Source organism: Mixophyes fleayi, chromosome 8 (assembly GCF_038048845.1).
Source record: "Mixophyes fleayi isolate aMixFle1 chromosome 8, aMixFle1.hap1, whole genome shotgun sequence".
Taxonomy (NCBI): domain Eukaryota; kingdom Metazoa; phylum Chordata; class Amphibia; order Anura; family Limnodynastidae; genus Mixophyes; species Mixophyes fleayi.
The window spans coordinates 23,398,954-23,412,773 of NC_134409.1; the positions used below are offsets into that span (position 1 = coordinate 23,398,954).

At 40.8% G+C, this 13,820-nt stretch overlaps 1 protein-coding gene across 1 annotated transcript; it reads right to left on the reverse strand.

The window, feature by feature from the left end:
* Positions 1 to 4,347: 4,347 nt before the first annotated feature.
* On the reverse strand, positions 4,348 to 9,754 carry COA7 (cytochrome c oxidase assembly factor 7). Its single transcript, XM_075182100.1, has 4 exons — positions 9,506 to 9,754; positions 7,938 to 8,078; positions 5,416 to 6,992; positions 4,348 to 4,520 (listed from the first exon to the last, which is right to left on the reverse strand). Exons 1-3 carry the CDS (start codon positions 9,609 to 9,611, stop codon positions 6,547 to 6,549), a joined length of 693 nt encoding a protein of 230 aa, XP_075038201.1. The 5' UTR covers positions 9,612 to 9,754; the 3' UTR covers positions 4,348 to 4,520; positions 5,416 to 6,546.
* Between the last annotated feature and the right edge of the window lie 4,066 nt (positions 9,755 to 13,820).

Here is a 13,820-nt window from a genome sequence, read left to right on the forward strand (position 1 = left end):
TGAGTTTAGGGAAAAGGAGGGCTGTTTATTAAATGTGAACACTAGTTATTTAATTGCTGGGCGGTTTGGGAGGAAATAAGTTTATTTATTAAATGTGGATACAATTAATTTAATGTTGCGACTGGTTGCAGGGAAGGAGCCACAATTATTAAAAATGGGTGTTTTCATTTAATTTCCGGGGCTGAATGGGGGGAGGGAGGTTTAGAGTGTTCACTCAATGCTAGGCTTTACATATTTCATGTACCTATCCTTTTTCCAAACAGGGATCCAACATTCCAGGATCCGGAAAAGCAGCTACTGAGCTTAAGCCATGAACAACAGCATGTCATGAAAGCTGCAAGAACAGAAAGAAGAGAGCAGAACAGTCTGCTATTTTTCCTGATTCTGGTGGAGCAGTCCAGATTTTGGGTTACTGCAGGGACAGTCAGAATGGTGGTAGTCATTACCACCACCACAAAAACGCCGACAACAGTTTCCCCGACCTGGACAGCACAAACCTGTAATTGACAACAGACTGGCAGTCCGAACTCTTTCAGAAACACACCTCCAACATCTGTGATGAATAAAGATCACGGCACCACATAATGACGTCACATTGAAGGCCAATAATATTATTTCTACAGTTAAGGAGGTCATGCAAGGAGGCGCCGGTTGTACAATGTAGAAGGCTTGGTAAAAGAGCAGCCTAGCACTGTCTAAAATGATAGCCTTGTCCCTTGCATGCTGGTCATGTCCACTCTGGTAGCATGACATGGAAACTCCCTCTAGAAATGGGGAGTGACAATCTCCATGCCACTATAGTTGATGTAAAATGTTCAAGTTAACCCTCAGGGACAGATAAGGATCAGTTTAGATAGGATAAAGGTGTTGAGGAATTGTCTACTCTACTCAAATTGCAAAATTCTTCCAAAATTCATAACCATTGTTGTACTATTAATTCTATAGATAGTATTCTTCATACATTAAATAATTTTCACTTAATGTGAAATTAGTATAACCAAAAAAAATCCATTTGTCTAAAGGAAATATCCATTCTATTATATAAATCTGTCCATGTTGGTGAGAAATTGAAGTATATAATGATTCTATATCACAGCTAAGTAGTGTTCACTAGCCTACCCCATTACCTCAGATCTTAATAACATTATTGGAGTCCCTTAATTATGATTGTAATTGTATGACCAATGAATTAAAAAAATGGTCAATGCATGTAGATATACAATATGTAAAAGAGCATAGTTACAAAATAGTAAGCTTACCTTCAGTGTGATTTTTATGTATTTTGGGGTTAAGGAATAGAAGAGTTTAATGTGTTATATATATAAGTAATACAATTCCTTGTGCATAGCTACCATCTCATATATTATGAATATGAGCTGTTTGAATTATTGGTTCTTCTAGTGGGATTTCTATTTAGTTTAAGATAGGCTGTGTCATCATTTAGTAACCTAATCTATATAATCTTGTTTGTTGAATGTCAGCATCCCACCCCCCTTGTCTGCTTATTGAATAGTAATGAGAAGTTGTTCCTCTATTATATCTGAAGGTCATATAGCTATGATATAACTGTGCTACGGAAATTCCTGAAGTCTTCAGGGACTATATGATAAAATACACTTACTACTGCTGATCCTCTGCCTTGTGTAGAGTTAAAGAAATAAGGTTTTTGAGGTTACTGTGACTTTTATGATAAACAACCTCTGAATTATCTAATAGACAAGACCATTTATACAGGCTGCTATAATGATATATTTTTTTCTGAATTTCAAAGAACCTCAATAAATTAGTTTTCTTAGATATTTGTTCAAATCAAAATTTGGGGTGTGGTACTATTTGAACCTGCAGATGAAAAAAACCTGAAAAGAGATAAAGCAGTGGTGGGAAAATGGGTGGGTGGGTTTAGTATACACTTTCTAAAAAAACAACAGATCACATAGCGATCTTCCCCAATCTACAATCCTTCAAACGTTCACTCAAAAGTTATGTTCAGACTTGCCTAGCGTACCAACTCCTGACCATGTCCATTTTATCCCAGTTGGTCCTACTGTCTCTCACCTCCCCTCCATCTAGAATGTAAGCACTCACTGGCAAGGTCCTCTCTGTCTATTGTCTCATGTCTGTCTATTGTCCAACTCCCTCGTCCCTGCTGTCCTGTCCTGTTATAATATATGTGTTTAAATGTAATACACTATGTGTGGCGCCTCTTTTTTTTGTGTTTTGACCATTATATTTTAGGTAATTAAATTAATTAGTCAATGATAAATCAAATCTTTTGATTAAGCATTTTGCTTTTATTGAATGACTCTCAGCCTTCTCCAGATTCTGCTACACATTTTACAGCCACTCCACTAACTCTTAATAGAGGGGACATTTATCAAATGTAAACAAGCAGAAAAGAGACAGGAATGTACACACTATCATTCATTGCCATCAGCCATTACAGACTCAGAAAGGCTGACTATACCATGCTTTATTAGGCTTACAGCAGGCCTGGACAACTTTCCCCAAAGGTTAAACAATTTGTGAGACACACCAAAAAAAATGGTGGTGTGACATTGCATGTTGGCAGTAAAAACTAGCACAGTGCCTGTACCCACCAGATGCCTGGAGCCGAGAATTAGCACAGTGCATATGCCCACCAGATGCCTGGAGCCGAGAATTAGCACAGTGCATATGCCCACCAGATGCCTGGAGCCGAGAATTAGCACAGTGCCTGTACCCACCAGATGCCTGAAGCAGAGAATTAGCACAGTGCCTGTACCCACCAGATGCCCAGAGTCGAGAATTAGCACAGTGCCAGTACCCACCAGATGCCCGGAGCCGAGAATTAGCACAGTGCCAGTATCCACCAGATGCCCGGAGCCGAGAATTAGCACGGTACCTGTACCCACCAGATGCCCGGAGCCAAGAATTAGCACGGTACCAGTACACACCAGATGCCCGGAGCCGAGAATTAGCACAGTGCCTGTACCCACCAGATGCCCAGCGCCGAGAATTAGCACAGTACCTGTACCCACCAGATGCCCGGAGCCGAGAATTAGCACAGTACCTGTACCCACCAGATGCCCAGACGCGAGAATTAGCACAGTGCCTGTACCCACCAGATGCCTGGAGCCGAGAATTAGCACGGTACCTGTACCCACCAGGTGCCTGAAGCCGAGAATTAGCACAGTGCCTGTAGCCACCAGATGCCCGGAGTCGAGAATTAGCACAGTACCTGTACCCACCAGATGCCTGGAGCCGAGAATTAGCACGGTACCTGTACCCACCAGGTGCCTGAAGCCGAGAATTAGCACGGTACCTGTACCCACCAGATGCCCGGAGCCGAGAATTAGCACAGTACCTGTACCCACCAGATGCCCGGAGCCGAGAATTAGCACAGTACCTGTACCCACCAGATGCCCGGAGCCGAGAATTAGCACAGTACCTGTACCCACCAGATGCCCAGACGCGAGAATTAGCACAGTGCCTGTACCCACCAGATGCCTGGAGCCGAGAATTAGCACGGTACCTGTACCCACCAGGTGCCTGAAGCCGAGAATTAGCACAGTGCCTGTAGCCACCAGATGCCCGGAGCCGAGAATTAGCACAGTACCTGTACCCACCAGATGCCTGGAGCCGAGAATTAGCACGGTACCTGTACCCACCAGGTGCCTGGAGCCGAGAATTAGCACGGTACCTGTACCCACCAGGTGCCTGAAGCCGAGAATTAGCACGGTACCTGTACCCACCAGGTGCCTGAAGCCGAGAATTAGCACGGTACCTGTACCCACCAGATGCCTGAAGCCGAGAATTAGCACGGTACCTGTACCCACCAGATGCCCGGAGCCGAGAATTAGCACAGTACCTGTACCCACCAGATGCCCGGAGCCGAGAATTAGCACGGTACCTGTACCCACCAGGTGCCTGAAGCCGAGAATTAGCACGGTACCTGTACCCACCAGATGCCCGGAGCCGAGAATTAGCACAGTACCTGTACCCACCAGATGCCCGGAGCCGAGAATTAGCACAGTACCTGTACCCACCAGATGCCCGGAGCCGAGAATTAGCACAGTGCCTGTACCCACCAGATGCCTGGAGCCGAGAATTAGCACGGTACCTGTACCCACCAGATGCCTGGAGCCGAGAATTAGCACGGTGCCTGTATCCATGAACATGTTTTCCCCACCAACAGCTCCAATTGTTACTCTACTAACTCATCTATCAAGTGTTTCCCACACCTCTTAGATTGTAAGCTCATTTGGGTATGGGCAGCTTGACCTTCTATTTTATATCATTGTACAACATTAATTTGTATCACAATCCCTGCAATGTTGGTACTTTATAATAAAAGATAACAACACAGCATCATATCCAAAGATTTCTTTATAAATGTTTGCCAGGAAGAAATGTATTGAAAGTCACCTCTTTTTATTCAAGTATGTCCTGTGTAAGCCACATAAAATGAGCAAATATTATAGATCATAACACATACATATTGCCAGCCTGTGCCTTCTCTAACAACATCTACAATGTGATCACTTAGAGCAGGGGTGTCCAACCTTTTAGCTTCCCTGGGCCACATTGGAAGACGACGAGTTGGTTTGGGCCACACATAAAATACACTAACACTAACGATAGCTGATCATCGAAAAAACCATAGAAAACATAGTTAACATATTAAACTTACTTGGAAATGAAGTTAGTAATAGTTAGGAAACCTGTTGCAGAATCATGATTAAAGCAGTAGTCCCATTACCAGCTACAATTTAACTTACCTGCATCTGCCCCTTAGTGGGGTTCGGGGAATTAAATGCCCAAAAAAATTTTTTCCCTCTCTTTCTGCACCCATGAATCATTTTTTTTATTGACCAGTTTGAAATGGTCACCGATATAGGTAGCATCAGGAGGACTAATAGAAATCTACAGAGATTTAATGATAGGGTGGTGGGAAAAATGGCTCATGGAGCAGCCTCCGATGAGGGTAACAGTGGGTGATATTTTCACCCTACTCAGCACTGCACATTTAAAATGGTTTAAAATATTAAAAATACAATTATCTCTTAATATTTATATTAGATACATACAGAGAACACAGCTAGTTCATAATTGCATGGTGCAGAAAGTCCAAATTCAGAGTAACAACAATAAGATACTGGATAAACTTTCACTGCTGCTGATAGTTCGCGCAGGTGACTCCTCTGTGCTGCGCTACGCAATGGATGTCGGGTGTGATGACATCACCCCCGACATTCACTGCGAGCGCCACACGGAGGAGGAGACCAGGGAGGGAGCCGGAGCGCCAGCTGACGTGACCGCAAGGTAAGTATTTTCTCCTTTTTTTTTTTCAGCGCTGCGCCCCTTGCCACAACCAAAACTCCTGCTGGGCCACATTTACAGGCATGCTGGGCCGCATGCGGGTTGGACAACCATGACTTAAGAGTGTTCTCTGGTTTCTCACCCTCTTGAATGTCATATCTGGATTTGTCCTACCTGAGCTTAAACACAGTTATTGTAATAGGATATGTAAAAAGTTCCCCTCAATCAGGGCTTTCTTTTAAACATCTTCACTTGTGCTAAAATAAGTATCTATATTTGTTAGGAGTTCTTTTGATTGGTTTATTTAATAAATAAAAAACAAAACACTAAAGTCTAGAAAAAAATAAAAAAAATAAAAACATATTTCTTCCCAGTATTTGTCTGATATTACTGACACTTAATACTGAATAATTATCATCATGCTGCAAGATTGTTCTTAGCCTCGATAAGCCTGGGTACACACTACAGAAAATGTCTCCTGATGCCATATCTGTAACGATTTTACCAACAACTGGGTAAAAAAAAGTCCCGATCAGCATGCCGATTAATGTGTATACACTATACATGTTTTAAAAGATTTATGCATCATATCTGTCAAAACCATGTGCTGAAAAGATCATGACTCTGTAAACTCTATGGAGATCTTGATTGTGAGTGAATACACAATGCAGAATTGGAACGACCTTGTTCCATCGTTGAACGAGATTTTTAATCCGGTTTAAAAATCAAATGAAACGATACAATGAACTTTGGAACGACTATCATTCATCGATTCAGTGTACAACTAATGCAATATCGTGCCGAACAGTCGTTTATCGTGGGATTGGCACGATATTCAGCTGAAAAGCCTGTAGTGTGTACCCAGCCTTAGTGTGTTACGGAGTCTGCTTGCAGAGGTTAGGCTTTCATGTTTTTGTCTCTATCTCAAAATTCCCTAATCTTTTCCCAAATCTATTTCATATGAAGAGATTAGTTTAGGGGAGAGGAAGAATTTGATGTAATCAGGGTTATGGCTAAATCCTCGAGCCAGAAAATATGAGAGAGCAGGGAAAGGAGAGCAATAGACACAGACAAATTAAGCCCCTCACATGTAAAGAGGAACAGCACAAAGCTAATTATAACACCGGAGGCCCAATTATCGGCAAAAAAAAATATGGTTCATGTTTTTATGGATGTAGAGGATTAACAGCGATTGTAATTTTCAGGACAGACACACACCAATCTAATTTTCATCAATCTTATTGTTTTTCATTCTCCGAAGGTTATTTGCTGCGCCTCGCGTTGCATATTATACAGTTTCTTAGCACGGTTTTTCAAGGCTTCTGCTTTAGCATCATCTTTACCAACACCATCCCCCAGTTTGTACATCCGGCTAGCGTTAGCACATCCCCACATGTGTCCCAAGTCACAGGCTTTATTAGAAAAGTGCAGAGCCTGATCCATATCCTTGGGTAATCCAGGAGATCCTTCCAAGTACATGGTACTCAGATTGAAGCAACTGGCAGCAAATTTGCCTTCACAAGCCTTTATGTAATAATCTCTGGCTGTAATCGGATCGGGTGTCTCATCATTCATACGTCCGTCCTGTAGCAACAGTCCAGCATTATGACAGGATTCAATAGACTTTTTCCCTTCCTTGTTACAAGATTTCAGGAAGCAGTTATAGGCAGCTTTCAGGTCAACGGGCAATCCCCCTAAAGGACAACGACATAGGTTACCCAAAAGCTTGTTATATACTTACACTAAAGTATGACAATAAGACCACAGTATTTATATTCAGAAATGATTGAAGTTGGACACTGATGAAAATTAAAATCTGAAGTTTGGACAAGTCAGTGTAGATACAGGGATTTCCCTACAAACAACAGACATAAGGGCAGACAGCATGCCAGGGAACAGATGGGGCACATTGTTGGGCATTCCATCTTCACCCTCTGAACACCTCACTTTTGCATCCTCTGCTACCTCACTCCTATACCCCCCCCCCTCCATCATTAACAGTATGTTCTTCAGAACAAGTACAACTTTTGATGCTTTGATCAATTCTTGTGCAGCAACTTTGGCTGCTTGAACTGTCAATCATCAAAAGCCGTACAGTCCACACAGAATACTAGCCATTGTCAGTGTGTGTTAAACATGTTTCTAACAGCAGTGAACGTGCCGAGAATGATGATGAGATACCAATAACCTTCTAGACCTTAACTTTTCTGCCGACCGCCTTCTTTTCTGCTAGCGTTACATTTATAAAATACTGGAGACAGACTACAATTCCAAGTATATCTCTCTTTTGTCTGGACAAAGCAAGTTTAACAAAACTCACTGCAACCAATTAGCAGCTGGTATTTACCGGTCTAGAGTTGATTAGACAATGAAATTGTCGGATTGGGTGCTATAGTTTATCTAAATTGTGCTCATAAATACAATGATGGTAAATGAGATTCCTACAGATTGCAGTGTGTTGGAGACTAGCTTTACATACGTGCTGGGCTGGTTGTATGCTGTGCTGGGTGTATTGATGGATGGCATTTAAAATTACAGGTAATTGTGTTATGATCATATCCATTGTCATTGTAGTTATGTTGAGGTATAGTGCCAGGTCACTTTGCCGGTGTCTTAGATAAAGCTGGCTGCATACATACCTTTCCCAGCCACATGATAGGACCCCAGCTTGTAGCAGCTCTCACTGTGGTCATTCTGTTCGCAGTTAATCTTCAATACTTGTGCTGTAGCCTTAAAGTCTTTTTTTATATTTTCTAAATACTCAGCTAAACGGTGGCAACCTAGTACATAAAGAAGAAATCCTTAATTGTAAGCATCAGACAAAGCAAACATTAATTAAAGAATTCTTTAATTAAATGGCACAATACATTTATATGGAGCTCTGTGGACTGAACTGACAATAGCAGCAAATGTACCCTGCTAGGGAAGGACAAAATTGGGAAAATTCTGATGAGCCTCTACAGACTGGAGTTTCAGCCAAGTCTAAGCTGTGCTTTATTCAAAAATACAGTGTGTCTGTAACTTTAAATAGGGACTCTGAACGTCACTCTGTATTGTGATCAATCATTTCTAATCCATGCGCTGATAGCATGGTGACAAATATCTCACACAATATCTAATCACTTTCCAGCCACTATACCTTTTGTCAAGGGGGCATTAAACTATCCCTAACTGTAGAAACACGCTGTAGTCGTGATTATTCTAATCGACATTCTTTTGTTGCTATACTGATTGTCGCAATTGGCACCATCGGAAAAACATACCGCATCCGTTGCACTGTGCAAGGGATCAGTGTCATTTGTTTCCAGTGGAACAGGTCAGGAGAACACAGCATTAACTCTAAATGCTGTGCTTGTGGCTTTCACATCCATATTACAGCGGTAAACAGGGAACCAAATGGGGTCAGAAAAGAGGGCATCCATGTCTGCTTGCATATTAGCTACATTCGATTACTTGTAATAATTATAATCAGAATTCCAAATCAAAATAAAAGATGACCCCAGTTTATTCCCAACATAAATAGGCCATATATCACACTCTGCACAAGACTGATTTCTACATGGGAAAATGATTTAATTTAGAGGTGCATCTAACACCAAACTCTTCTTACACTAGTTTGATAGTAGCCTCAAATCACTGTTGGGGGTCCTGCTCCTACCACTAGATCTATTGCATCTTTCTTCCCTCAATTCCACTCCTCAGATCATGACATTACACCTGTCACTTGCAGCCCTCTCCTCGCTAACATAATCACAAGTAGCCAGGTCAGTGCCTCCCACAGAATTAGTACATTTAATATATACTACTACCCTACAGGTTGTTCTATTATCAATTCAAACTGAGAAAACATTGAACAAGCAGAAACTGAACTGGTGTGTGTGTGTGTGTGTGTGTGTGTGTGTGTGTGTGTGTGTGTGTGTGTGTGTGTGTGTGTGTGTGTGTGTATATATATATATATATATATATATATATATATATATATATATATATATATATATATATATATATATATATATATATACACACACACAAATATACAGGTTCTGTGTTCAGGTTTCCAAATTATCTCCTCATAAGTAATTCTATCTCTAACATTAATCTACAATCACTGACGTTTAGGACAGTGTATCACTTGTACAGTATGCCTGTATGAAGCATTTTCTGTGTTACAGACACGAGCACTATCAGTGCACTGTGGGCATCTCACCATCAGGCTGCTTTTCCTTGTAGCATTGATAGGAATACTCTATGCCCAGGTTCTCCAGGTATTCTTTTACTTCCTCCTCATTTTTGAAGTCCACCAGCCCGGCCATGTCACCACATGTGCCGGTCACAGTGACCTCTAGTCCTGGCTCTACACATGACCCGGAAGTTAACCTGTCACTGACAGAAGAGATCGGGTAGAAGCTCGATCCCCTTCAGCTAAGGAACCTTCCCACGTCCCTTGGTCATGTGACTGCATCAGTCACATGGTACTGGTCACATGGTACACAGTGCAGAGGCTGCAAATCTTCCTGTCCCTGTACAGCTCAAGTCACTGGTGGAGCAAAAAGGTAAGATAGGCTAGAGTGATGGGGAGGGGGCATGTGTGAGCAAAGCTGTTTGGGAGAGGGAGCATGGGTGAGTAAAGTTCTTTGGCAGAGAGAGGCATGTGTGAGTAAAGCGTGTGGGCAGAGGGGGGCATGTGCTAGTAAAGTCGCTTGTCACAGAGGGGCTTGTGCAAGTAAAAGTGCTTGGCAGAGGGGGGCATGTGCCAGTAAAGCTGTTTGGCACAGGGTGCATGTGTGAGTGAAGCGTGTGGGCACAGGGGGTACATGTGAGGGAGAAGTCTCTTCCCCAAATAGTCCCCCCAACTGCCAATACCCTGACGCTCACCAGCTTCTCTGACATTACCTATGACACATGCACACTATCTTTTTTCCCTCACAGGCCCCCCTGCCTACAATCCCTGTCTTGCATGCCCCCACTGCCACAATCCTGACCCCTCTCTTACTTCAAAATGGAAAGCGGACAAAAGCCTTAACATCAAATGAGATAATAATACAGAGACCAATTTTGCCAGAAATGTAGTGTTTTGTTTTTTTAAAAATACTAGAGCTAGTCAGATGTTATTATCATTACAGGCCATAATTGTTTTGTCACAACACTGTACATTTATCTCACAAAAATAAAACCCCATTCTCAATCTTCAAAAACACAACAATACATCCAGTTTTACATCACGCTAAGCCATTATCCCGGGCTACATGTTGACTTTGTCTCACTCACATCAAACTTGTCTAAAACTGGACACATTTAAAGGGTGGCTGATCTGTATCACTTAAACAGTGATCAGTGACACAGACAGACCTGGGATCTCCTATCGGAAAAGATTCTTCAGCAAATTACCCCAACCATTATGAGGTGGGACTTATTTAAAAAAAAAAAATGGGTTTTAACAGCCCCACTCGTGTCATTTCACATCAAAATTTCCTGGGAGAGGGAGTCTGATATGCGTAGAAGGCAGATGTGCTGAGGTAATCGCTCTCCTTCCCTTATATACTATCCTCTATTATAGTGTATATCTGCCTCAGCCCATGTGTTCCAGAATCTAAATCAGTCTGAGACCTTTCTTCTATCTACCCCAATCACACTGAGAGGGATCCCCACCATATCTACTCAGGATGTCACCTACAAATCAAGAGCCCCTGTAAGTCAAAGATTAAATCAAAATGTTTGAAAACAACTTATACACAAATGGTCTGTATTGACTCATATATTTCCAATTCTGATGCAAAAAAAAAAAAAAAGACCATAATGAAATGGACATGAACTCAAGATATCTATAAATATTAAAAATTGTGTGTATATATATATATATATATATATATATATATATTATACACACGCACACGTGTGTAATGTAGGTAACAAACTATATAGTCTTCAATCTTATAATTTCATTCTAAATCTAATGTGGGAGTCATGGTATCTAATTGAAAAATCCATGGCCTTTCTGCATAATGCAATATTTATGCCCTTCTTTCGCCTTTGTGCTTTTACTGATTGAACACAAATAAACAAGGACATAGATCCAATGGAGCAGTCATGTGTTGTTCTAACACGAGTGAATACAGTATGTTTGGTATATCCTTTATGTATTTCATGCACATGTTCACAAAACCTTTCTTTAAGCATACAAGACATCTTCCCAATATATGGTTTCCCACAAGTACATTGCAATAAATAAATGCATTTTTTTCCGTATGACAAGTTCTGCAATGTTTTAATTTTGTAAATTCTTCCTCCAGAATCTGTGTTCAATCTTGTTGGTAATAAAATTTGCCTTTTAATATAACTACACAATTATTGTCTTGTACTAGTATGATTGGTGCTATATAAATAAACATTCATCTTGCCTTCACCCAGCAGCTTTTACTTTCATTATTCAACAAAAATTGATTTTATATAAACAACAATCCAGGATCAAGGCATAAAATACTGCTTTTTGGAGAACACAATTTATATATTTTTCCCTATATGTGCACTATAGAAGACTTATATACAAGATATGTATTCGTTTAACAGGTCCAGATCATAGTTGGAGTTTTATATAATTTTTATTTTATCATGTGATATTGACTTTTAATTTACTGTGTTTTTTGTGATTAATTTTTTTTTAATATATATTTATATAACTATGGTGATATTTCTTACCTTGGATAGGATCAGTTTTTGCGCTTTTATGTAATCTGTTTTTCCTTTAATTGAAGTTGATACACAAACAACTTCCCCATTGAAGGAGCATCTTTGATCCTATTCTTAGTGTTTTAACGGTATTATTATTGGTTTTGGCAACATATGACTTTTAAGGTCAACACTTAGTTTTTACGCCCAATGTTGGGTGTAAAAGGTTTTGAGTGTTTGCCTACCCACCCTGGTCACCGGGCATCAAGCCTTCCAGCCACTGCCATTCGATAGTTGTTTATGCTGCCTCCCTTGTCGGAGTGCCGATGGTGCAGTTGCGTCATAGGATAGCTGTGCAAACTGGATGCATTTATTGAATTTGGTGCCAGTGTAAATATTTAAATAGGTATGCAATGCCTTCTGATTTGTGACAGCCATTAAGGGGGGTGTTGATACCCAAGTCTAATGGTTACCAAATACTTAATAATGGTACTGAAAATGTTTTTTCTATTTTGCATTTAATGGTTTACTAGCTCCCTGACATTTACTGGGATAACCAATTTTGGATATGCGCCCTATGTTTCCCATCCAGTCTGACAAACCACACAATTCATATATATCTATCACTTGCTCCCTCTCACCCAAATATAGCCTACCAGTCTATTAATTTACCCTGTTTTTTTTTCCTTTTTTAACTATTACCCTAATATTTTCTGTGTATTTTCATATATATTCTACAATCACTTATTTATACCTTTGCTGCACAGGTCAACTACTGACCACAATCCCATCTCACTGTCCACCAGCTACAGCCAACAACTCCTGTATGACGCCCTACAAGCAGTGCTCCACAGCTACGGACAGATAAATGTGACTTTATTTAGGCTCACTAGCCAGAGGAACGCACGTACAACTTCTCATTATAGCCAAGCACAATAGTGCATCCTTAACACTTATATTAGTGTCAGACAGGGGATTTCGATCACTGTGTCTTCAAGTACTCCTTGTCTAACAAGATTCAGCATTTACAACAGCATATAATGTTAAAGACAGGAGCTTATGAACTCTGCAGGCTGTTTTTTCCTTTTACAGATGAGGACTTTTGAGTGCTACATTTATTTCTGCCAATAGCCTCATGAACAAAGACTGCTTCATGTACTGTCACAAGAGGTTGCCTGACACACAAAGATCCTACGACAAAACGGTCTATTAACTACACATGTGGTGTAAAACAATTTATTGTTTTATGAATAACAAATAGTGGCTCAATCTAACTAACTGCAAGTGAGGTTGTGCAGGAACAATATTATACCACACCGAGGGGAGGAGGTATATAAATTGTGTGCAATATGCTGAACATCGCGGCTGCGCACATTCCTTGGCACTAAAGTATCCCAGCATGGCGGAAGTCTGCGATGTTACATCGCCGGCCTGCCTCTGCGACCGCTCTGGATGCACTCTGCAGACAGCTTAATTCACCCCTATATGTGATTTTTGCATTAGGATTACAAAAAGATAATTTATAGTTTTTTTATCTTCTCTTTTGTCAGGAATGATGGCGTACTTAGTACATGTAGTAAGAGTACAGGACATAGAGCCACCTGTAATAGACCCAATTAGACACAAAATGTAAAAGTACACACACACACACCTGCTGCGGTGACAGACCAGCTTTTTCTGCATAGAATTACCAGTAAAAATGAAAAGTATTAAATCAAATGACTCAAAGTATATTACCTTCTACACCGATATAGCAGTCCCATCTGCAACATAGAAAACTAGCTATAGACAAGTGGTGGCTTTCTATAAATGGGAGTTTTTGTTCCCCAGGCAAAACATAGAACTGACTTGTTCCA